We start from the raw sequence: 23,410 nt of genomic DNA on the forward strand, positions 1-23,410 counted from the left end.
TCCTGACCTGAGTCAAAGGCAGACACTCAACCACTGAGCCACCTGGGTGCCCCTATATCCTATATATTTTTTTTTTCTTTTTTTTACAAGGCATCTAAGCCAAGCTTGGAAGTGACCCTGTGTCTCTTACCTTAGTTCATGGAGAGGGAAACAGAGGCAGAGACCAGGAAAGGAATTTGTCTTAAGGGTGTGCAACTGGAAGAAAATCAGTTTTGAGCACCCACCCCTAGTCCCCTCAGGGGCAATCAAAGCAAATTGAAGGTCAAAAATCAAGGAGGCTGTGTTGTCAGGCACACAACACCCTGGGGCATGGGAAGGAAGAAGGATCAGAGTGTCTGGAATACATCTAATGATTGTTAGATTTACCCTGAGGAAGCAGGGTTGGATTCTGATCCCAATCACACCAAAACTGAGCCTGCACCAGTAGGGAGATCACCCCTCCTGCTCCCAGCTCATTGCTTCTGTTGTTTCTGCTGCTTCCAACCCTGCTGCCTGCCCCCCCCCCCACTTTGACCTAATCAAGTTCTTCCCTTTTATTCATTTAATGAAATTTTACTGAGAGCCACTTTTTCATCAGAGTCACCTTAAGAACTGCAATAATTTTTCCTCTCTGGATGCCTCACCCTAGAAACTTGGTCAAAAAATTGAGTTTTTAGGCATTCTGTACTGCTAAGTAAGGATCCATGATGCCTGTTAACACTGAAATGGTTCTGAGAAGCCCTAATGTAAAAAGACCATGTAGCTCTGTGTAACCGTGAGTTCTCCTTGAGGTATTAGGCTGGGCCCTGGGCTGCTAGGGGTAGTGTCCACACAAATCTCCCCCTTCAGGAGCTCACTGGTAGGGGAGACAGATAAGCACTAATAGAACATTTGCAAAGTGCTGATAAAACAGAGCAAGAAGTGAGCAATTCTCCTGGGAAGATGGAGGGAAAGATTTGCAGATAAGACAGTATTTGAGTAGGAGTTTTCTAGGTGGAGAATATGGGAAAGGGCATTTCATAGTAACAACAGTGTATTTAGAGACATATAAGTATACCTTTGTGTTGATCTTTGGGGGTCAGTATTAAGTATTCAAGAAGGCTTTTTGTTTTGTTTTGTTGCACATAGTACACCCAGCTGGGCTAAGCAACAAAGGGAATTCATTGCTTCAGGTAACAAAAGGTATGGGCTCCAGGCCAACGGGATCTGGGGGCTTGTAACTATGACATCAGGACTTAGGTCCTCCCCGCCTTTTTAAAAGATTTCCTTTTTAAGTAATCTCTACAGCCAATGTGAGGCTGGAACTCACAACCCCAAGATCAAGAGTCTCATGCTCCACTGACTGAGCCAACCGGGCACCCCAGGATTCAGTCTTTATTCATCACTTCCTATTTTCCTTTGTGTTGATTTTTCCTTCTCAGGCTGCCTTTCTCCATGAGATGGTGGAATGGCTGCTTACAACTTCAAATCACATCCTCACCAAAAGAAAGAGTTTCTTTTCCTTGCAGCTGTCAACAAAAGTCCTGGGACTGCCTCTTGTTCAGACTTGGGCTGCTGGGGCATTGGTAAATCACTCTCTTGAGAAGGGGCCTGGGATATTCCAACTGCCCAAGCCTGGGGCACATGCTCACCTCTGGAGCTGTGGTGGGGTGGGCTGGGCAACCCTCAAGTCTCACAGGCTAAGATTTGAGGAGAGGTGGCTTCCTGTGTGAGGGCATTTGCTGTGGGTCCCTTTAGTTGATTGACTCTCCTCCCTTTTCCTTCCTAACTTGTATCTCAGGAAGCTGACCCACATAGATTGCTTCAGTGGGTCCCTTCTCTCTGGCTTCCAGTTGAATTTTTGGTAAAAAAAAAAAATTGAGTTTTTAGGGAAGACATTAGTAGGGGTCATCAGAGGGGTTAGAGGAAGATGAAGTAAGGGTGTTATTCCATAGGGCCCTTCCCTCCCAGGTTCCTGAGGGTTGGCTGCTTACATCTACTGAGGCTTCTGTCCAGTGTCCTACAGATCTCTCCTCTAATTACGATAAGATTCTCCTTCTCTTGGCCTAGAGGTGGTCATGGCCTCCCTCTGCTGGCAGCCTCAGGGTGCCATACCTCCTCCATTCCTTCTTGTTTCCCTCAACCCTGCCCACACACTTGTGAATAACCTTTACCAAATGCACCTCAGATTAACCTTTTCCTGGAACCCTGATGGTTACATTCACCAAAGGTAATTCAAATTTCTATTACCAAAAGAAAGGGAAATCAGTACAGACCAGACACCGGCAAGATGATAGCCGTACTGGTTTGGTAGAGCTATGGCAGTAATGCAGACCACGGATGATAGTGTCTTCAGTTATAGGGAAGCATGTGATGAAAAATAGTGTGATCTTAACTGTATTCTAAAGGCAAAGTTAACAAAATTTGCTGATGAATTGTATGTACATATGAACATTAGAGAGGAGTTGAGGATGGAAGCAGTTGGAAGACCTAGGTCTGGGGCCCGTGGTGAGCTCAGACCAGGTGCGGTGACTGGAGAGGAGGTGTGATGGGTAGTTGAAGTCATGGTCTCAGATGAGATGACCCAGAGAGACCAAGGGGAATAGAGCAAAGAAAGAGCAAAGGGAAGAAACCAGAACAACGTCAGGTCTTTACATGGTGGGCAGAAGAAGGGTTGCCTCCTCGTAAACATCAGTTAGGCTGTGAGCAACTTGAGAACAAGAATGGAACCTTCCCCATCTTTCCTCTTTACCATTGTGTCCAGCAAGATGCTGGGCACACCTGTATAATAAACGGTTCTTATGAATGAACTTTACACAGTTTCACATTTCTAACTCTCCCTCCTTCTCCTGAGGTTTGAGTTATGGGCAGAGAAAAAAAGAGAAAGAGAAACTGATCCCTTGTGGCTCGATCCATTGAAAGCTGTGCCAAGGTTGATAAGCATTTTGCTGTCCTGGAAAACTTCAGGAGAACCTATCAGAGGATGCTATAGATCCTCAGAAGCTTATCTCCTGACTTCTAGGAGAATTTCCAGACAGGCAATCTTCATTGCAGATTTTGTGGTTCTTATTTGATTAGATTAAAAAGTCAATACTTTGGGATCCCTGGGTGGTGCAGTGGTTTGGCGCCTGCCTTTGGCCCAGAGCACGATCCTGGAGACCCGGGATCGAATCCCACGTCGGGCTCCCGGTGCGTGGAGCCTGCTTCTCCCTCTGCCTGTGTCTCTGCCTCTCTCTCTCTCTCTCTGTGTGACTATCATAAATAAATAAAAATTAAAAAAAAAAGTCAATACTTTAAGGGTGGCCAGGTGGCTCAGTGGTTGAACACCTGCCTTTGGCTCAGGTCATGATCCTGGGGTCCAGGGATCGAGTCATGCATCGGGTAGGCTCCTAGCGAGGAGCCTGCTTTTCCTTCTGCCTACATCTCTGCCTCTCTCTCTCTGTGTCTCTTATGAATAAATAAATGCAATCCTTAAAAATAAATACAATTCAGTACTTTCAAAAAATACTATGATGGAAGTAGTAGAAGTAGTAAAATATCTCTTTCTTACACTCCTGCATTGCTGGTGGAAAAAAGGATACAGCCATTTTTGGAAATTGTCTGCCAGTTTATCAATCTAAATGCACACCTACCCCATGATCCAGAAATTCCACTCCCAGTTATACACTCGAGAGAAATGTCAGCAGAGGTACACACACACGCTGATCTTAATATCTTTATCCATAATATCCTCAAACTGGAAATATTCCAAATATCTGTCAAAAGAAGAATGCAGAAGCTATGGCATATTCAAACAAGGGACTAGTGCACAGTCATAAAAAGGAATGAACTACTGATACACATATAACAAACATCTCAAAAAAAAAAATGTCGAGCAAAAGAAACTGGACACCAAAGAGTCGTAGATGTGATTCCACTCATATGAAGTTCAAGAGGAGGTAAAACTAATCTCTGGTGATACTATCAGAATAGTGACTACCTCTGAGGGTGGGATTGAGTGGAAAGGGACACACGAGCACATTCGGGGCTAATGGGGATGTTCTTTCCACATTATACTTTCAACACATCTTTATTGAATGTCTGCTATTTGCCAGGCACTGTTCAGGGCATTGAGGATATAGCAGTGGACAGAACAGACCAAGGCCCTGCTTTTATACAGATCGACCTCAACTCTTTTCATTGGCTGCATGGCATCAATGCATTTTAAATGGAAAAAAAAAAAAAGTGGCCTGTCTTTATGGATAATGACAAGCCTGAGGGACTTTCTTCTCACTTGCTTAATTGCTGATGGGAAGGCAGCAAAATACAGTAGGAAGAGCCTGGGTTTTAGGGGGTCAGCTCCACCACTAACTAGTCGTGTGACCATTGAGCAAGCTCATTAAACCTACTGATTTTTCTCATGGGTTAACTGGCATCTATGATACCTGCTTTGCAAGGTTGTTTTATAAAGTTCCAGACACATTACAGATACTCAGTACACACTAGTTGGTTTATAATCAGTTTATAAATAAATTTTATTCAAAGCAGCAATATTTCGCCTCTCTTATAGCCATGTAAGTTTGGCCAATGAGATATAAGGCTTAATTTTGGCAAATGAGATATGAGCAAAAAGCAGCTGACTTAGCTGGTAGGGGTACCCTCTTGCCTTTCTACTGTTTCTCTTTCTTCTAGGCTGCAATGTGAATGTGATGGCTGGAGCTCCAGCAGCCATTTGGGATCAGGAGGTAACCCTGAAGATTGAATGCTGGGATGGTGGATTGAAAAGAGGAGGATCCTGAACCCCCTGTGATACTGAAGCCACCATGCTAGCTAGGCCTGGGTTGCCTATATCTAGACTGCCTTTACTTGGCAGGGAAATATTATTTTATTATTAGGTGTCTACTGCAGCCAAACCTAATCCCCACTGATATACCTGGTAAGTCATCCCACAATCTAGTCTGGTCACTGACATATCCTCAGATCCTATGGCAACATCTGGTTCTAATACATAATAAGTTCTCAATAAATGTGGAAGGGAGGGAGGAAAAAGAGCTGCTTCTGATTGTGAGAGTGTAATGAGAAAGGAAGAGGGCTGAAGATAGAAGCCTGCCTGCCAATTAAGCTCTGTCTCCTCTCCCTCCCACCTCTCAGGCTCATTAATGTGCATTTGAGTTTACTCGATATTTAAATTCCTAATCTGCTTCACACTCTAGATCTCCTATGATATTCGTCTCACAGATGGTACATTCTTCTGAAGAGCCTTAAATTAACTGGCTTCCCTCATAACATCCTCATCCGTCTCCCATTCCTGAAAAATCAGTCATGCCCCAACAAGAGAGTTGCAACATGATCCAGTAGCTCACTGGAGAAGAGGACCCTCTCACCAGCCCCATATTCAACATTGGCTGGGAGATGCGTCATGTAGATTTTGATATTTTTGATTTTCCCAGTATAAAAATTAGTCTTGCCCTGTATAGATAATTTGAAAACAAGGGATAAATAAGAAAATTAAAATCACTTACAATCTCATGGTCTAGAGATAGCCACTATTCGATATTTTGGTGTATTTCCTTCCAGTCTTTTTAGTAAGATTAGGAATATCATTGGAATCATTCAATTTGGATCTCCCATTTATTTTGCTTCACATAATATTGCAAGCATTTCCTTGTGTTTTCAAATACTATTTTGAAATGTGTTTTTTGATGGCTACCTAAGATTGCATTGTGTGTATTCCATTATTTATCTAAACGTTCATTGTTGGAATCAAGATTTCTTTAGAATGTTCTCTTCTATAATTAACTAAACAACAAATACTTTTTTTATTTTTAAGATTTTATTTATTTATTCATGAGAGGCACAGAGAGAGAGAGAGAGAGAGACAGAGAGAGACAGAGACACAGGCAGAGGGAGAGAAGCAGGGCCCCTGCAAGGAGCCCAATGTGGGACTAGATCCCAGAGCCAAAGGCAAACACTCAACCACTGAGCCACCCAGGCATCCCCAAATACCTTTTTAAAAGATTTATTTGTTTGAGAGAGAGAGAGAGAGAGCGCACACACATGTGCGCGTGCGTGAGGTGAGGAGGGGCAGAAGGGAAGGGAGAGAGATAAACACAAGCAGACACCCTACTGAATGCAGAGCCCGACAGGCCTTGATCCCAGCACCCTGAGATCATGACCTGAGCTGAAATTAAGAGTTGGCCCCTTGACCAACTGAGCCACCCAGGGCCCCAACAAACACCTTTGCATAGAAATATATTGTCACATTTATGATTGTTTTCTTAGCATAGATTCCCAGAAGAGTTTACCAGGCAAAGAGGCATGAACATTTTTAAAACTCTTCTTGGAAATTGACAAAATGCATTTCAGAAAATTATACAAATCATACATTCCCACATCCTCAATGTACATCTTACCACATCCTCAAGAGTATTAGGTATTATACTTGATCTTAAAAGCCTTTCCTGTTTGGTCAGCAGAACAACCCCATGACATCTTGATTACTGGAGAGGATGAACACTTTTTTCATGTGTAATTATGAGCTAGCAACATGGTATGCTTGATTGTAAGAACACCTTATGTACTGTAGACAGTAACCCTGTGGTTATCATGCTTTGTTGACATTTTTCGTTTTTTTTTTATTTTTTTTTTAATTTTTATTTATTTATGATAGTCACACACACAGAGAGAGAGAGAGGCAGAGACATAGGCAGAGGGAGAAGCAGGCTCCACGCACCAGGAGCCCGATGTGGGATTCGATCCCGGGTCTCCAGGATCACGCCCAGGGCCAAAGGCAGGCGCTAAACTGTTGCGCCACCCAGGGATCCCTTTTTTTTTCTTTTTAAACATTTGTTCATTTGAGAGTGAAGGTGGGGGGAGGGGGCAGAGGGAGAGTCTCAAGCAGCCTGTGCGCTGAGTGGGGATCCTGACACGGGGGTCTATGTCACGACCCTGAGATCTCAACCTGAGCCGAAGCAAGAGTCAAATGCTAAACTTCCTGTGCCACCCAGGACCCCTGCTGGCCTTTTTCTTAGTTTGTGTTTTCCCTTTTGAATTTTTTCTTTCTCTTTCCTCCTGCTCCCCTGCTGCTGCTGCTGCTGCTGCTGCTGCTGCTTCTTTCCCCCTCCTCCTCCTCCTTTTTCTTTTTGGTATACTGACATTTCAAAATTTTTGTTTGAAGGTAAATGTATCTATATTTTACCCTCACAATTTCTTTCCTTGCTTCCCCTCTTGCAGACATCAATTAATAGTGACCTTCATTTTGGGGATGATTTCTATTTTTTATATTTGCTGCTTTAGTTCAATTGAACTTTATTTTAGTATAAAAATATGAGGTAAGACTCTAACTTAAATTCTTTTCTGGGGGGGCACCTGGATGGCTCAGTGTTTGAGCATCTGCCTTTGGCTCAGGTCTTGGTCCCAGGGTCCTAGGATTGAGTCCCGCATCAGGCTCCCTGGAGGGAGCCTGCTTTTCCCTCTGCCTATGTCTCTGCTTCTCTCTCTGCGTTTCTTATGAATAAATATATAAAATCTTTTTTAAAAAAATTCCTTTTTTAATAGATTAAAAAAAATCTATTAATCTCTACACCCAACGGGGACTTGAACTCACAACCCCAAGATCAAGAGTCACATGCTCTACCTACTGAAACAGCCAGGCACCCCTTAAATTCTTTTTTTAATGATTCTAACTTTAATTATTAAAGAATCCATTTAACCCACTACTTTGTATATATATAATTAAGTATATATAAAAAACACAGTACATATAAATTACTGGTTATTCCTTCCATTTCACTGACCTAACTGTTAATAGAAACTGTTCTGATCATTGTAATTTTATTATCTGGAAGGGAATGTCAGGGTATGGATATTTTCAAATACTTTTCAGAAAAGGTTTACCAATTTATCCTGCCTCCTTCCTGTCTCCCTCTTCCCACAACCCTCAAACTGCAGCAGTATACGAGAGAGAGCCAATCTCGGGGCTACAGGCATTTTACTTAAAAGTCTTAAAAAAACTGCAGGCTCACGTGCTTCCCTCTTCAAATACGTGGAAAGAACAATGGCACCTCCCTCCTAAGATGGTTTTGAGGTTCAAATGAACTATCTATTGAAAGCTCCTGGAAAATGATAAAATCTTAATAAAAATGGAGACAATCGATAACTATTACATTTTCATAAAGAGAAATATGTATTTTAAAAAGTGCGAATAATTTTGAGGATTTGTTACAGAAATATGTGTGTTCTGAAGCCTGGTTGCTGCATCGGGTTTCATCTTGCTGTGTTGCTCTGAATTACAAAGACTCAGTTCCATCTGCTTGCAGACCCAGAGGCTCCTGAATGAACTGCAAATCAGCTCAAGAGCTGTGGTGCCACGCCACACTGCAATCGAACTCCAATAAAAATATATACAAAAAAAAAAAAAAAAGGGAGCTGCTCTTTAAATGTTTCCACCCTTGAATTTGTTAGATGGAGATACCATTTCCTGATTGACTTGAGCTGCAGATAGGTTGAAGAGAATAAAAGCTAGATGATCATAATAAGGAAGGAAGTAGTGGTGGGATGCACACAGAGCAAAGAAAAAAATGGAATATTAGAAATGGACAGCTGCATGAATGGACAAGGAATTCAGATTATTTTAATTTTTCTTGACGATCAGTCAAGAGTTTGATCAGGGAACAGAAATCACAACAGCGATTTGAACAGAAAAAATTTCATAGAAAGAATGGTTATCTAGATAGAAGGTTATGAGCAAGTCACCCAACAGGTAAAAGAAACTCAAAGCAATCATGGCATCAGCAACTGCAGGAAGCAGCTACCGTTCCTAGGACGAAAGGAACCAAGGGAAGAGGTTGTATTTGTTAAAACTTACAAGATAAGAAAATGTTCAGGCACAAAAAGGAATGAAGTACTGACACATGCCACAACTTGAATGAACCATGAAAACATGCTGAGTGGAAGAAGCTGGTCATGTTAAGTCCATACATTGTATGATTCCATTCCTGTGAAAGCCCATTCATGTGGAAGTCTATTCATGTGGAAGTCCAGAAGAAGGAGATCTATCGAGATAGAAAGTGGATTAGTGGCTCCTCATATAAGTGGACTCGCAGTATTTGTCCTCTTGCCTCAAGGTGGACAACCAAGATGTCCTCAAGGTTCGGCCATGTGCTAGCACATGTCAGTATGTCCTTCTTTCTAAGGCTGAATAAGTGACCGGTTGTATACACCAGTTTGCTGATCCATTCATCCTTTGATGGATGGCTTGAGTTGCTTCCATCTCTTGGCTGTCATGAAGAAGGCTGCTCTGAACATGGTGTATACATATCTGAGTCCCTGCATTTCTTTTGTGCATATGCCCAGAAGAGGCATTTCTGGATCATATGGTAATCTATTTTTAATTTTATGAGAAATCACCATACTGTTTGCCATAGTGGCTGCACCATTTTGCATTCCCACTGCCAGTGCTCGAGTGTCCCCATTTCCCCACATCCTTGCTGATACATGATCATTTCTTGACAGTGTTTCCTTTCGAGGAGATGAAAATGTTCTCAAATGGACTGTGGTGATAGTTACACATATTTGTGGACATACTAAACACCACTGAATTATATAATTTATAGAGTGCATTGTGGAGTGCCTGGGTGGCTCAGTTGGTTAAGAGTCTGCCTTTGGTTCAGATCATGATCTCAGGGTCCTGGGATTGAGCCCTGCATCGGGCTCCCCGACCAGCAAGGAGTCTGCTTCTCCCTCTCTCTGCTCATACTCTCTCCCTCTGTCTCAAAGAAATAAAATCTTAAAGAAAAAAAAAGAGTGCATTGTATGGTGTGTGAATTATGTCACTAAAGCCGTTTTTAAGGAAGTAAGAAGAAGGGCCCCATGGAATTGGGCCCCCAACCTTGAGGAGAGTGTGCTGATATCTCTGAGGACTGGGGCCTCAAAGCTAGTTGTGAAAAAGTTGAAAAGAACCACAAAACTAGACTTTATTGCTGCTCTGTGAGGCAAGGAAGTATCCCTGGGAGATGTACACAGGGACAGGAAAGAGACAGGAAGCGGTGAGCTCCTTCCTCCTATAGCCTCACGGTCCCCCTCACAGGCAGCCAGGGAGCAGTAGCACAGCAGACGGGTAGCTTGCAGAGTTCCAGCTCCAGCATCCCAACGCCATCCCCTAGATGCGCAGGTTTGGAGCTGAGTGAAAATAGCTTAATGACTTGCTGTCTTAATCTATTCTGGTTGCTATAATAAAATCCCATAAACTGAGGGACTTATCAACAAGACACACTGATTTCTCAGTTCTGGAGGCTGGAAGCCCGAGATCATGGCACCAGCATGGTCAGGTTCCAGTGAGGGCCCCGTTCTGGTTATGGCTATTCTCTGTACGCTCACATGGTGGGGAGAAGCGAGCCAGCTCTCTGGCCTCTTCTTGGGAGGGCACTAATCCCATGCAGGAAGGTGTAGAATGTGTGCATATCAATAAATGAAAATATCAACAGCTGGGTTAGCTTTGCGCAGGGTTTCTGCTGTCCTGGTAGGAAGAAAAAATATGTATTTGTGTATAAGCTATGAAATACGAATTGTATCGTATCAGTGATTCCTATATGACTGAAGTGCTCTTCTATTTGCACTTAAGATGGGTATGGCATGAAATAAAAATGAATGGTAAGAAGTTGTCCCTCTGATGATAATTTTCCTGCTCTTTGAGCAAGGGGTCCCTGCATTTTCACTTTTTGCTGGGTCCTGGAGACTGGGGAGCTGGCCCTGCAGGTCTTTTCGTCTGGATTCAAAAACCTTGGTCTTCTCTGGATTCAAAAATCTTGGTCTCCGCCTTCTCCTGAACTCTTTTCTTTCCTTGTGGCCCACCCTGGGCACCGGGTCAGGCTAGGCCCAGGCTCTGAGGCCATCCTCCGTGCTTCTACTGCCTTCCCTGGTTCTCTCACCTCCTCCTTTGTCCTGATCCTGTGGCCTTTCATCTCATGACTCCCTCTATAGTAACATCCTCCCATCTTCTACTGTGTGCTTAGCACAGAGTCTCTCTTTTGTTTGCTTGCTGTACGTATGTACCTAGCACACAATAAATGCTCAAGAAACACTTTTTCTGCTTAAAAATTTGTTTTTTTCCTCTTTTTATTATGAAAATTTCAAGCATCTGTAAAAATAGAGACAATAATTTAAACAACCCTTGTGGACTGTGGCCCTCTTTGTCTACATTATCCTGCGTTTTCTGATCCCTCTCAGTTCATTTGTCTTTCCCTTTCGTGCTGATGGATTTCCCCAAATGCCTTGTGATTCTCGGTAGACAGCTCCCAGTTAGGAAGAAGGAACTCTGTTGCTTACTAGGAGAGCGGGTGTGGATTTCCTTTGCAGTTGTGTGGGTGTGTTGACCAGAACAAAGGCCTACTGTCCCCTGAATGTGAGGGGTGATTCTTGTTATCTCTGAGGAAGTGAGCTGGGGCCTTCCAAGGTGTGTGAGTGAGGGGCCAGCAGGCCACCTGGGGAGGTAGGAAAAATCAGGCAGGCAGGACTTGACAGGAGAGAGACAGAGACAGAGACACAGAGAGAGAGAGACAGAGTGCTTCAGTGTTTCCCACACCCGGCAGGGCTGCCTTTCCTTATTTTCCTTCCTGGTCAAGTGGAGAGCCACGTTTCTTGCGCTCTATCCTGCCTCCCTCCCTGCCCCAGTATCCTTGCCGCTGGGCCCCCCACAGCCAGATCTTCCACCGTTTGGAGTAATTCTTAGGGCTCCATGTGGGGCAAATACTGCTCTGTGTCTGTAGAGCCTGTTAGAGTCTTCTGAGGAATCCCTCTGACAGTCACCCACAGCACCCTCATTCGTGGCACCTGCTGCCTAAGCCCAGAGCAGCTCCGGGACCCGGAGGAGGTGAATGCAGCTGCTTAGGCTCCATACTGGGCAGCAACTTCTAACATATATCTTGGGCAGGATTAAATAATTTTTTTCCCTTTCCCACTTAAGTTCAGGGAGTGTGTCTTCTTCTTCTCTGGCCTCCAGGGCTTACACAAAGGCCTCATGGGTCAGGTCCCAATTCCCTTGAACTTCTCCTCCAGCCCAGAGACACAGCACCAGCCTTTGTTTCAGCACCTCTGAGTTTTGGCTCCACAGGGCTCCTCCTTTTGGATATAATGTCTAAATTTTAATAATTCCAACTTCTTCCTTGTCTTCTCCCAGCCCTGGTGGTGTGTGTGGGGGGGGAGGGGGGGAGCTGCTTCTCACAGTTACCACTTCTATGACACCTTAGCATTCTCCCCATTACACTTTCAGTTACCTAGTTACCAATTCTTTATATTAAATTTTCTGTTCCAGTAACTGGTGTGGTTTCTGTCTCCTGCCTGGACCCTGATTGATTCAATAGCTGCCTGAGACATCAGGTACTCCGTGCATCACAGGAAGGCGGCGTATCTCAGGCAACGGTGAAGATGGACAAGCTAATGCTCTCATGCTACTCCAGACTCAGAGAAAGTTACATTCTATGCTAAAAAATAAATAGTGTTTAGAAGTAAAAGACTTCTTGTATATTGATGTATCAAAGACTGGATTTAAAATATACAGAGAGGGGGACACCTGGGTGGCTCAGTGGTTGAGCATCTGCCTTTGGCTCAGGTCGTGATCCTGGGGTCCTGGGATCAAGTCCCACATTGGGCTCCCTGTGGGGAGCCTGCTTCTCCCTCTGCCTGTGTCTCTGGATCTCTCTCTGTGTCTCTCATGAATTAAAACAAAAAAAGAGAGATCACAACCTGAGCTAAAACCAAGAGTCGGACTCTTAACCGGCTGTACCACTCAGGTGCCCCCAAAAGAACATATTTCATAGAAATAATTGAATTATATGTAAAACAAAATACATAAAACCAAAAGATTTTCTCAGAGCAAAAAAATACTAAGCAAATCAAAAAGCAAATAATCTTCGGGGAATACTTGCAAGTATTCACATCACAAAGAAGGGGTTAGTCAATGTGAAATATAAGTAGCATGTTCAAGTCAAGAAGAGACCTACAAAGCCATAGAATGTGGGCAAAGGCTGTGGACAGTTCACAGAGAAGAAACACAAATGTAGTGTATAAAAACACACAAAGATATCTAGTATTATTCATGTGAAGAGAAATGTCTGTGACTTGAACATCTTTGGACATTTTGGTAAAAGTGTTAAGACAGCTCTCTAGTTGCCTGAATCACTCTGGGATGCGATGCACATGAGTGTGAGGGATGTCTGCAAGGATAGATTTCTGGGCCTGTTGTTTTTATGACAAACAGGCTTTTGGAGAGTTACAGATGGGCTTTGTGGATTCGTTTTTTTTTTTTTTTTTTAACTTATAATCTTGAGAAGTAAGCACACAAATGTTTCTAGGGTGCAATGTTGAAGATTCACATTTCAGTGTCAACAGAAGTCAGCAGGCAATCTTTTCCCTGTGATGAGAATCATCTCATTATACTGGTTTCTCAGTCCACTCAGGCTGTTTTAACAAAAACATCCATACACCGGGTAGCTTAAACAAACAAGCATTTATTTCTCACAGTGCTGGAGGCTGGACATTCCAAGATCAAGGTGCCGGCAGATTCAGTCTAGTGAGAACCCACTCACTAGTTCATAGTCCTCTCACCTGATGGAAGGGGCGAGGGAGCTTTTTATAAGGGCACTATGAGATAATAGAAAATACGCATATTGGTCTCTGCACCCTGTCCCCGGCACAGAGCTCCTAAAGCCCTTGTAATTTCCTGAGTGGTAAGAACACTCAGAGCATCTCTTGTCCTAATGTTTTGTCTTTGATCCTGTTCCTGGTTCTGGGCTCCTAAACTTTTGTAAATTTGTGAGTGATACGAGCACTAGAAGCAGCTTTCGTTCTAATGAGGCGATGCCGGGTGGGCTCTTGGATGGCTCCTGCGGAGTGCTGGTCACCAGGAAACCAAATCATGATTAGAAGATGGGAGTTCTCAACCCCTGGAGAGGGGAGAAGGGCTGGAAACCAAGTTACTCATTGCTCAGCCTCCATAAACTGCCAATAGTATAGGGAGGTAGGTGAAGACATCCACAAAGGGAAGTTGAATGATCTCAACTCCTTGGGGACAGAAGCTCTGGTGCTTGGGACTCCCACATTGCTTCAATGTGACATAACATCCTGATGGGATGCTGGACATAGTTGCAAGACTTTACATCTATTCATTGATCTGATCCTCATAACCACCTTTAGGTAGATACTGTTACTATCCCTGTTTCACAGATGAGGCTCAGAGAATTTAAGTAACTTGCCAATGCCACACAGCTAATACGTGATGGAGTTAGGAATCAAATCTAAGCAGTTGGTTACAGAGTCTGTACTCTTAACCACTGCAGGGGAAAAAAAGTGCTTAATTCAGCCTTCACTACACTCATGGGCATCTCTAGAACTGTACTGTTACTACAGCCACCACCAGCTCTGTGTGAGTATTTGAGTTTAATTAAATTGAAATAAAATTAAAAATCTAGTTCCTAGGTTGCACTTGGCCACATTTAAGATTCTCAATAGCTACATCTGGTTAGTGGCTGCTGTACTTGGCAGCATACAGAACAATTTGATCACTGATGAAAGTTCTATTGGACAGCACTTATTCTAGACAACTTTAGAAAGTATTAGCCAAACAGAAGACTCAAACTAAACAGGTATCACATGGATTTTTTTAATTAAATATCATTTCATGATGTTATTTACACCTAACACACATTTTTTTAAAAAAAAATAAGACATGCCATATCAGCCATGGAGTTAACGAAATAGAAGTATCCACACAGAATATATTCTAGGGTGACTTCATTTACACAGCTTCTCAGAGAAACATGGAGTCATTTCTTTTTCTTTCTTTTTTTTTTTTTTTTTTTGCCTATCAGCCACTGTTGGGCCAGATTCGGAATTCAAAAGAGTGCAGGGCGGAGGGTCTCCAACACTATCCTGATGGATGTCTTGTATACACACAGTACCAGCAAGCTGGCTGGTTTCCACCAGAAAAGCAGTGGAAATGTCAGATCTTCCATCCCTACCCAGCAGTCAATTGCACACTATAAGAACCCCATGTGACCTAAAGCTTTAATGTGATGGCATCATAAGCCCTGTGGCTTCAAGAGGGGTCCGGGGGAGGGCTGAGCTCTCACCAAAGCCCACAGGTACCAGTCTTTGCCCTGGTTCTAATGTCTGATTAGAGAACCCAGGGTCCCAGTCTTTAGAAGGTGGGGACAGAGTGAAGAGCAGAAGAAAGATCAGACAACAAGTGAAGGTTTAAACCCAAGTTTGGTGACCTTGCCATAGGTATAGGCTGGTAGGAAGGAGAAAGACGTGTGATACTTAATATTGCTTAGAGCATTCCAGAGGGCTTGAGGAATGTCAGAGCCAAGAGAAAAAAAAAAAAAAAAGAACCAGGGCTGTGAGTAGAAAGTTGATGTCCTCTCCCCCTGTGCCAACAGTAAGTGCTACCAGCAAACAGTCCATTTATACTTGGAGACCAAGGTTGGGAGAAGATAACCCAGGACAGATTCAGAACTCTGGAGACGGAGGTTCTATGTTGTCTGGTCTTCTCAAACACTCGGATGCCTACTGCTGGCTTCCACTCAGGAAACTGCCACGCACCCTCTGCTCAGCCATCCTGTGGCCCCTTCATAGGATAATGCCACTGCCCCCAGCAGTGCTGGGGCACCGGAGGTCCAGGTCCCAGCAGCAGTGGCTGAGTGGCATTGAAACCACCAGTTGGCCAACTTGAAACTATGATGCACTTTCATCCACTCGTCTCATTCTTGCCTGGCTTGAGACTAAAGGGCTCATGGTTTGAAAAGGGAAGAGGTGGACTGAGATTGGGAGCACATAAAACCCCCAAATGATCACCAGGGCCTGACACACTTCAATGGATTCCCTGCCCACCTTCCATTTATCCACTCTGCCCTCATCCCTTATCCCAGCTCACCTTAGAAAAACCACCTAGAAAATCTGAATAACCGCAAAACCAGATGTTAATTCCCCTTTTGTGTTTTGTTCCAGTGGGCTGACGGCTTGACCTTGAAAAGTGACTTTTATCATCCCTTCAGATTGTCTCTCTATACTCTGCATCAAGCCTCCTTTCCAATCAGTGCTGACCCTGCCATTCTCTTCCTTATGAATCATCAATGGCTCCCATGCTCTCTGCGATACCCCTTGATCTTCAGCAGGCATTCAAGGCCTCCATGATTTGGTCTCTTTCCAGGCTCAGCTCCCACCACTCTCTCTACCTCTCCTTTCTTTGCCAACATCCACTCCCTATTTCTGTGCCTTTGCAAATGCTGGCCCCTTGCCCCTCTGCCTGGAGGGGTGGTCGCCCTGCTTTCTATGCTTTGCTCAAATCTTAGCAAGGTTTGCCCCCATCCATGAGTGAAGCCCAAATCATCTCCGATTCTTTTTATTTTTTAATTAATTTAAAATTAATTTTTAAATTTTATTTTAAATGGACTCTATGCCACACATGGGGCTCAAACTCATGACCCTGAGATCAAGAGTCATATGTCCTACCAATTGAACTGGCCAGGTGTCTCAAAATCACCTTCAATTCTGAATACCCTGTTGTGGGCTTGCAGTCTGACCTTTAGAAGGGCCCCCGTAACTGTCCTTTTTCTGCGCACTATTGCAATGTGCACCTCTCATGGTTTCCTGGGTGTGTGTCTGCAGCGCAGGGATCATTGCTGTTCTTTGTAGCCTTCACCATTCAAATGTTTTGTTTGTTTGTTTTTAAGATTTTTTTCCCATGGGGGGGAGCGAGAGCATAAGAGCAAGTAGGAACAGGGGTGGGGAGGGGCAGGGGGAGAGGGAGAAGCACACTCCCCGCTGAGCAGGGAGTCCAATGTGGGGCTCGATCCCAGAACCCTGAGATCATGATCTGAGCGGAAGGCAGACACTTAACCAACTGAGCCACCCAGGCGCCCTCATCCAAATGCTTATTAACACACAGCAAATGCCTCTCAAACGTTGAATTGAGTGGATACCTATCCTGAAGAAAACAGGTCATTGTCTGTTGCCTTCTTAGGCAAGTAAGCCAACAATACGGAAGAGGTTAAGACACAATACCTAAGTGGTTATCACAAGCAGCAGATGCCAGTGTTTGAAGTCAAGGTAGTAAATCGGTATTAAGCACAATCCATAAAGGTTAATGATCTATCAACACTGGTCTATTAACACTGTGATCTCCCCTATTAGCTAAAGAGTACCCAGGGAAACCTTACATGTAGTTCTACTAAGTAGTAATCGCTGGATGGATAAATGCCACCGATCCAATGGGAATTATTTGACCTGCCAAATAAACCCCGGACAGGAAACAAGGACTGGTAATTCCAGCTCTCCAGCAGGGGTGTGTTGGCCCCTGGAGGTTTTAGCAGACCCTCTCTCTTGATCAGTAGGCTTCCGAGGTGTGTGATCCCTGGACTGCCTGCATCAGAACAACCTGTGCGGTCAGATAAGAACACAGACTCTCGCTCCTCCCCATCATTCCCACTTAAACAGAGTGTCTGTCCTTGGGGTGTAGGAATCTGCACACTCCCTAGGGGGTCCTTATGCTAAAGTTTGCAAACCCTTACTTGCCATTCTCAGAAGTATACAGTCAGTCTAGGGAGGGACAATCGTGGATGTAGCCTGAAAGGAAGCAGTGACCCCTTACCAAGAATGCCCGCTTTCCCAGACATGTGTGCCTGGGAACGAGGACCCAAAGTCTCGGTCAACTCCAAGGAAATTAACCGATAATTCAAGCTTGGTTTGATGGAGACTGTCTCTGAGGTAAGTGCCCTAGCTTCCCAGAGGGCCTTGCTGTGCAAGAACATACACATAAAACAGCCAGATTTTCTGCCTTTTTCTAAGTGGTGCAATCACTTCTTATAAGATGAAAAGGTATTTTTCTTCCTTCATGTTTATGGGCTAACGTATCATTACCCCTGCTCCTGTCCTTACTTTCCTCCTACTCTTAACTTCTCGGTTCCTTTGGTGGGGAGAAAAAGCAATTACATAGTTCACAGAACCAAAACCAAATTAGGTTTCAGAGCAGATCTAATGTAAGCACATCAAGCATGTTTTCACTAGAAGGGCAGGGAGAATTGGAAGGCAGAAGTGCATTTCCTACAGGTGGATGATAGAATGTTCCCAGGGCTGGCCTACTATGCCTTGTGATGACTACACAAATGTTACTGGAAGTATGGGAATCGTGAGACAGGGAGGATCAGGCAAGGGAAGATTAGATTCAGAGGTCTCCAGCCTTTCACTGGATGTGGAAAGTGAGAACGGAATCTCTGCCTTGCTTCAGCTCCAAGGAATGTGGCAACCTTTGGTCACTGACGGAGGAAGCTCAGTTATCAGCCTCGGGAATGCTTTCCCGGAGCTGGCTGGGCAGTACCAGGCGGAGTCTGAACTCCGCACTTCCCCCGGGGAATACTGCTTTCGTCCCCCTCACCCCACCCTGGTCACCTGAAATCTCCGAGACCAAGATCATGTGTTCTTTGCTAGAGACAATGGCTCTTCGAGTTCCCCTTCTAGAGAGTTCTCGGTTTAAGAGATTAAGATGTGAAAGGCAAAGTTTAGGATTCAGGGTTGAACCACTGACAGCTTGAGAGCAGTTATAAATGGAGGGAAGGACAGTCTCCTTCGAGGTGGGCTCATTCCTTCTTGGTGTGTTCCAGGACTCGGTAGGGAACCCCAGAGGCACCCCCAGAGCTGTGTTCCTCTTGCATAACCGGCAGCGTGGCAGGAGCGTAGATCTCAGAAACGTTGTCATTGTTTTCCAGGGCCCCATAGGAAAAAGAAGCTTTGAGGTCAGGCTGAACTGTCATTCCCTTGTCATGCATGTTTTGCATACCTGAAATGAAATCCATTTTCTCCAAATCATTAGGTGGTAAGGGGGCCAAAGGAGACTGCACCATCCCCCTCCCCACCACAGACTCATTACAGTGCTCAGGCACCAGTCACGTGCCTTGCCAAGTTCCTGAATGCTTTAGATTGGAAAAACAACACCCTTAAGTATATGCTAGCAATATTATGGTTGCTAAGCAACGAGGGATGAATCTTCAGGAAATATGCACACAGGCCAGCCACTGTCAAGATAACCATGGGTTGGCCTAGAATGAGGTGGGAATGTGGGTGGAGGGGCCAGAGGGAGCAGAACCAGCACTGTGCTTTGAACGTGGTAGATGCCAATACTTCTCTACCGAATGCAACCAGGATCCAGAACACTTCCTTATCCCCTAAGAGGGTAACTTTCGTGTCATGGACACGTGGGGGTGGCAGATGCAGCAGGACATTCACAGGGAGATGCTCTGGCCTTTAACAGTTAACATCCCTGATCCGCACAGAGGGTAGGTGCGATTCTCTCTGTTGCTTCTGGGCACATGTTGATGTTGGATTTCTACTTAAAGTTGAGAGAGAAGACTTTAATCATTAATTCTGTTAGCCTTACTCTACAATTCCTGGTCTTGGAGGCCAGCTCTCTCCCTGGCAGGGAAGGAAGACTTCAAATTCTCTTACCCCCAGGCTGCCCTAAGAGACTGAATGCAAAGCGTCCTCTCTAGGACTATGAAGATAACAGCAGGTGCCGGACTACTCACTAGGCCCAGGCTCTGGGCTGAGGGCTTTAGATCTCGATAGTAACAACAGAAAGCATGAGAATAGCTAACAGGTACCTGAGTGTTGAGCTGATGGCAGACCCCTGTTCTAAACAGTTGAGAAGTTTTATCTCATCTGATCCTCACAAGTAACTGATAAGAAAAATGAGGCAGTTAGAGGTTAGGTAACTTGCTTGAGATCACAAAGCCAGCAATCTGGCAGTGCTGGGATTTAAGCTCTGGGGGTTTGAATGCGGAGGCCCACACTCTTAACTGGAATGCTATAGGGCCTCCCTGTGTACTTCGCTGAACCTCTACCTCCCCCACAAATCCTATCCTCAGCATCTGGATAAGAACACAGATTTTAAAAGGTAAAATTACTTGCTCGAAGTCACACAGCTGGGCCCTGACACCGAAGCCCATCCCCTTGTCCACTACGTGAATGGCCTGCGAAGACTGAGTTTTCATGTAGGTAGCACAAGCCTTAGCTGATGGTCATTTGAAGGGTACAGTTTAAGAATGTGCGGTTTGGATTTTGGAGTGGGGGGGTTGGGGAGGAGGCTTGGGGGAAGTTAAGGGGATGCCTGTTCCTTAGGAAAAAGGGTTGGCTTGCCAGGCATGATTTAGCTTTTGGATTTTTTCAGTGTTTCTCAGCCAAACAGTGGCAGGACTATGCCTATAGCCTAACAGATGTGGGTTTATTGATGCACCGCAATGAGGGAGATGTCCACCCAAGGGACTGTGGGATGTCTCAGTAACAGGGTGTGAGAAGAGACAGGATTTGGATTTGTAGACAATTTTGGGGACAGTTTAAGGAAGCAGGGTTTTGCTTTGGATTAGATGCTGTTGGGAAGTGGGGCTAATTTTGTAACTGGGGATCTTAATAATTCTTACGCAGATGGAGAGAAGGCTGTGTTGAGGCTAAAGCTGTAACTGGTAAAAAGGCTGTGGTCACTCGTGTTGGGGGGATGGCCAGTCCTCCGTGGTTCAAAGTTTAGGTGGTGTTGTTGTTGTTGTTTTTAATTTTATTTATTTATTCACGAGAGACATACAGAGAGAGGTAGAGACATAGGCAGAGGGAGAAGCAGGACTCAATCCCAGGACCCTAGGATCACGACCTGAGCCAAAGGCAGATGCTTAACCACTGAGCCACCCAAGCGCCCAATGGTTAAGTTTTGCCCGTGTTCCTGTGTGACAATGGAGTGCTCCTATTTGTGTCTTGATTTGTCATGGTTGGGGTGACCCTGCCTGAGGCTGATGTGCTGTGAAATTGTTGATTTTCAGTTAGGGAACACCAAGGTCCAGCTGTGAGTGTCAGGCCAGCTCCCAGCTATCAGGACTGCTTTTTCTTTTTTCATTTCATTTCCATTTTTTCTTCTCTCATTCATTTTTTTTCACTTTTTTTTTTCAGGTGCTAGAATTATTTAAACCCTCTCTAAATTGTGACATGTAGTATACTTTTTTGGAAATAGAATGCCTCTTGAACTGTAGCTACTGGTCTGTTGTGCAGATACCAATCTAGATAGACCAAAAACAAGGTCTGACTTTGGGAAACCAAGTAGCTAAGAAAGACACTCTGCTTAAGCAGTTTTATTTTTAAAATTTTAATTAATTTATTTCTAATGTTTAAAAAAATTTATGTAAGTAATCTCTATACCTAATGTGGGGCTCGAACTCATGACCCTGAGATCAAGAGTCACATGCTCTTCCAACTGAGCTAGTCAGGCGCACCCTTCATTTTTATTTTTTAAAAAATATTTTATTTATTTATTCATGAGAGACAAGAGAGGGAGAAAGAGAGAGAGGCAGAGACCCAGGCAGAGAGAGGGAGAAGCAGGCTCCATGCAGGGAGCCTGATGTGGAACTCGATCTCGGGACTCCAGGATCACACCCTGGGTGTGATGGTGCTAAACCGCTGAGCCACCCCGGCTGCCCTTTTCTTTTTTTTTTTTTTTAACTTTTTTTTTTTTTTTTAAAGCAGTTTCATTTTTCATGTTCTACCTGGCATCAGATCAAACAAGTGTTTGGAATTTCTGAAGTTTTTTTTTAAAGCAAAAGGGACGTGAACCCAAATTTAACCAGGCATCTACCAAGTCCCAAATACTGTGCAAGGGGCCTTTAACATATTATCCCACTTCCCTAAAAGAAGGAATCCCAATTTACAAGTGAGGGTCAGAGGCCTTGGGAGGTCCAAGGGCATGCCCAAGGTCACACAGTGGGTGGGTAATAGAGCTGGGATTTGAATCCAGGCCACCTGAACTTCAAGCCCATGCTTTGCATTGTACAGAACACGTCTACTTGGAAGTGTCCTGACATGCCACAGCAATGGGGCAGGGTCTCCTTTTGTGAAGATCTGACTTCTACCGGTCGCGAGGTACAAAGAGGAAGCCGGGAGCCACATCCACAAACAGACCACGGAATATTGATATGTAAGGTTACCTTAGGTTACCTTCTATTTTCCACTAGCAGATCTGTATATATGCATATACAAATACTTATAGAGATAATATACACATACAGTTTGTAAACATACAAACACACATATACATACACATACTTGCACACACACAGAGTTGACACCTCACCTATCTGGAATTCAGCTATCCAGCGCCCTCATCTATCCGGGACACAGCCGAGAAACAAGGAAGTAAGCAAAAAAGGCATCTGAGCAGCCAGATTAGAGGTTTTAAAAGTCCATGCACTAAAGCTCATGCATTTAACTACTAGGAGAAAGCTTAAGGCCCCAACTCAGAGCTTGTTTATTCTAATTTTATACACAATTCCAACAAGTGGGGTCAAAGTGAGAGGTTTGACCTGGAACTGCTATACACAGGTGAGCTAGTAATAGCATGAATGACAGACCACAGTTTGATAGCAAGGGATGAGGAAATAATATAGAAGTAGGCACATAAACCTTGGGGCCATTTAGAGGAGGGGCACCTCAGTTGGCCCTGAGAACACACCTGTATCCAAGAGTACTTTGTTAAGCAGTACCGTATGCCAGCAGTGGGGTTATAGTTTGCCCATTAGAGTGTCTTAATGAAAGGTGGGCGTTATTTTCTAGAGAGAGTTCCATCTTTGTATCTAAAATAAAAATCAATTTTGACTTAAAGAGCGAAAGCCAGTGGTCACTGCTAACCTACAGAATTTAGGTCAGCAAACCTGGGTTAACTTTCCTAATCTGGGTCCCTTTGGGCTGGGGGCGGGCACCCTCCAGTTCTCCATAGACTCAGCCACTCCCTTCTGCACAATACTCTGCAGATTCACACCTCTGTTACTGTCACGGACTAAAGGCATTTGAGCTTGTGCTTCTCCGTGTGAGCTCCCAGCAACTTGGGAAATTAAGCTTTCCAGAACAATCCACTCTCTTGTGGCATCTAAGAAGTGAGGTGATAGTATCTGAATGTTACTCATCCAATCTTCTTTCCTATCTCTGGCCATTCCTTTCCAACTAGGTGAATGGATTCTTTTCCTTTCACAGACATGAAGCCTGATATACAGGTCATAATTATATCCAGTGTGAATCAGGACTGTCTTTAAGAGAACCCAAAATAGACGTGGGGACTGGCAAGATGGGCTCAAAACCAACTGAGGTGCCTCAACCATTGCCTCCTATTTGGCACAGCGAGATTTAAGAAAAAGAGAGGGAGAGAGAGACAGTCACACCATGACAGCACAGCACACCTGCCCTGTACCAAACCCAGCAGCTAGTTGTCTCTTTTTAAATAGGAGGTAGCAGTCATTCTATATGGATGGGCTGGCTAGCTGGGCACATAGGATTTTAACGTTACCTGGCATGGCATCCATGGAAATATAGGGCTCAAATGGAATGGCCTTCTTCCTGTTACGTGTGATTAAGAAGACGCCCAAGAAGGCAATGAGGCACCTGAGGAACAGAGAGG

General features: G+C 44.3%; 1 protein-coding gene across 3 annotated transcripts in view; it reads right to left on the reverse strand.

Moving 5' to 3' along the window:
• Nucleotides 1–14,579: 14,579 nt before the first annotated feature.
• Nucleotides 14,580–23,410, reverse strand: part of NIPAL3 (NIPA like domain containing 3) — a 53,728-nt gene continuing 44,897 nt past the window's right edge. Inside the window, exons 11-13 of one of the 3 annotated variants that reach the window (XM_077899112.1) lie at nt 23,300–23,394; nt 19,587–19,661; nt 18,629–18,766 (exon numbers count right to left, since the gene is read on the reverse strand). In XM_077899112.1, coding sequence (XP_077755238.1) covers nt 19,636–19,661; nt 23,300–23,394 — 121 coding nt within the window. In that variant the 3' untranslated portion in view covers nt 18,629–18,766; nt 19,587–19,635. Of the gene's footprint in view, nt 18,767–19,586; nt 19,662–22,093; nt 22,126–23,299; nt 23,395–23,410 lie in introns of all 3 variants that reach the window. The other 2 variants (XM_077899113.1, XM_077899111.1) reach the window with 2 other exon arrangements.

This window comes from Canis aureus, chromosome 5 (genome assembly GCF_053574225.1).
Source record: "Canis aureus isolate CA01 chromosome 5, VMU_Caureus_v.1.0, whole genome shotgun sequence".
Lineage (NCBI taxonomy): Eukaryota > Metazoa > Chordata > Mammalia > Carnivora > Canidae > Canis > Canis aureus.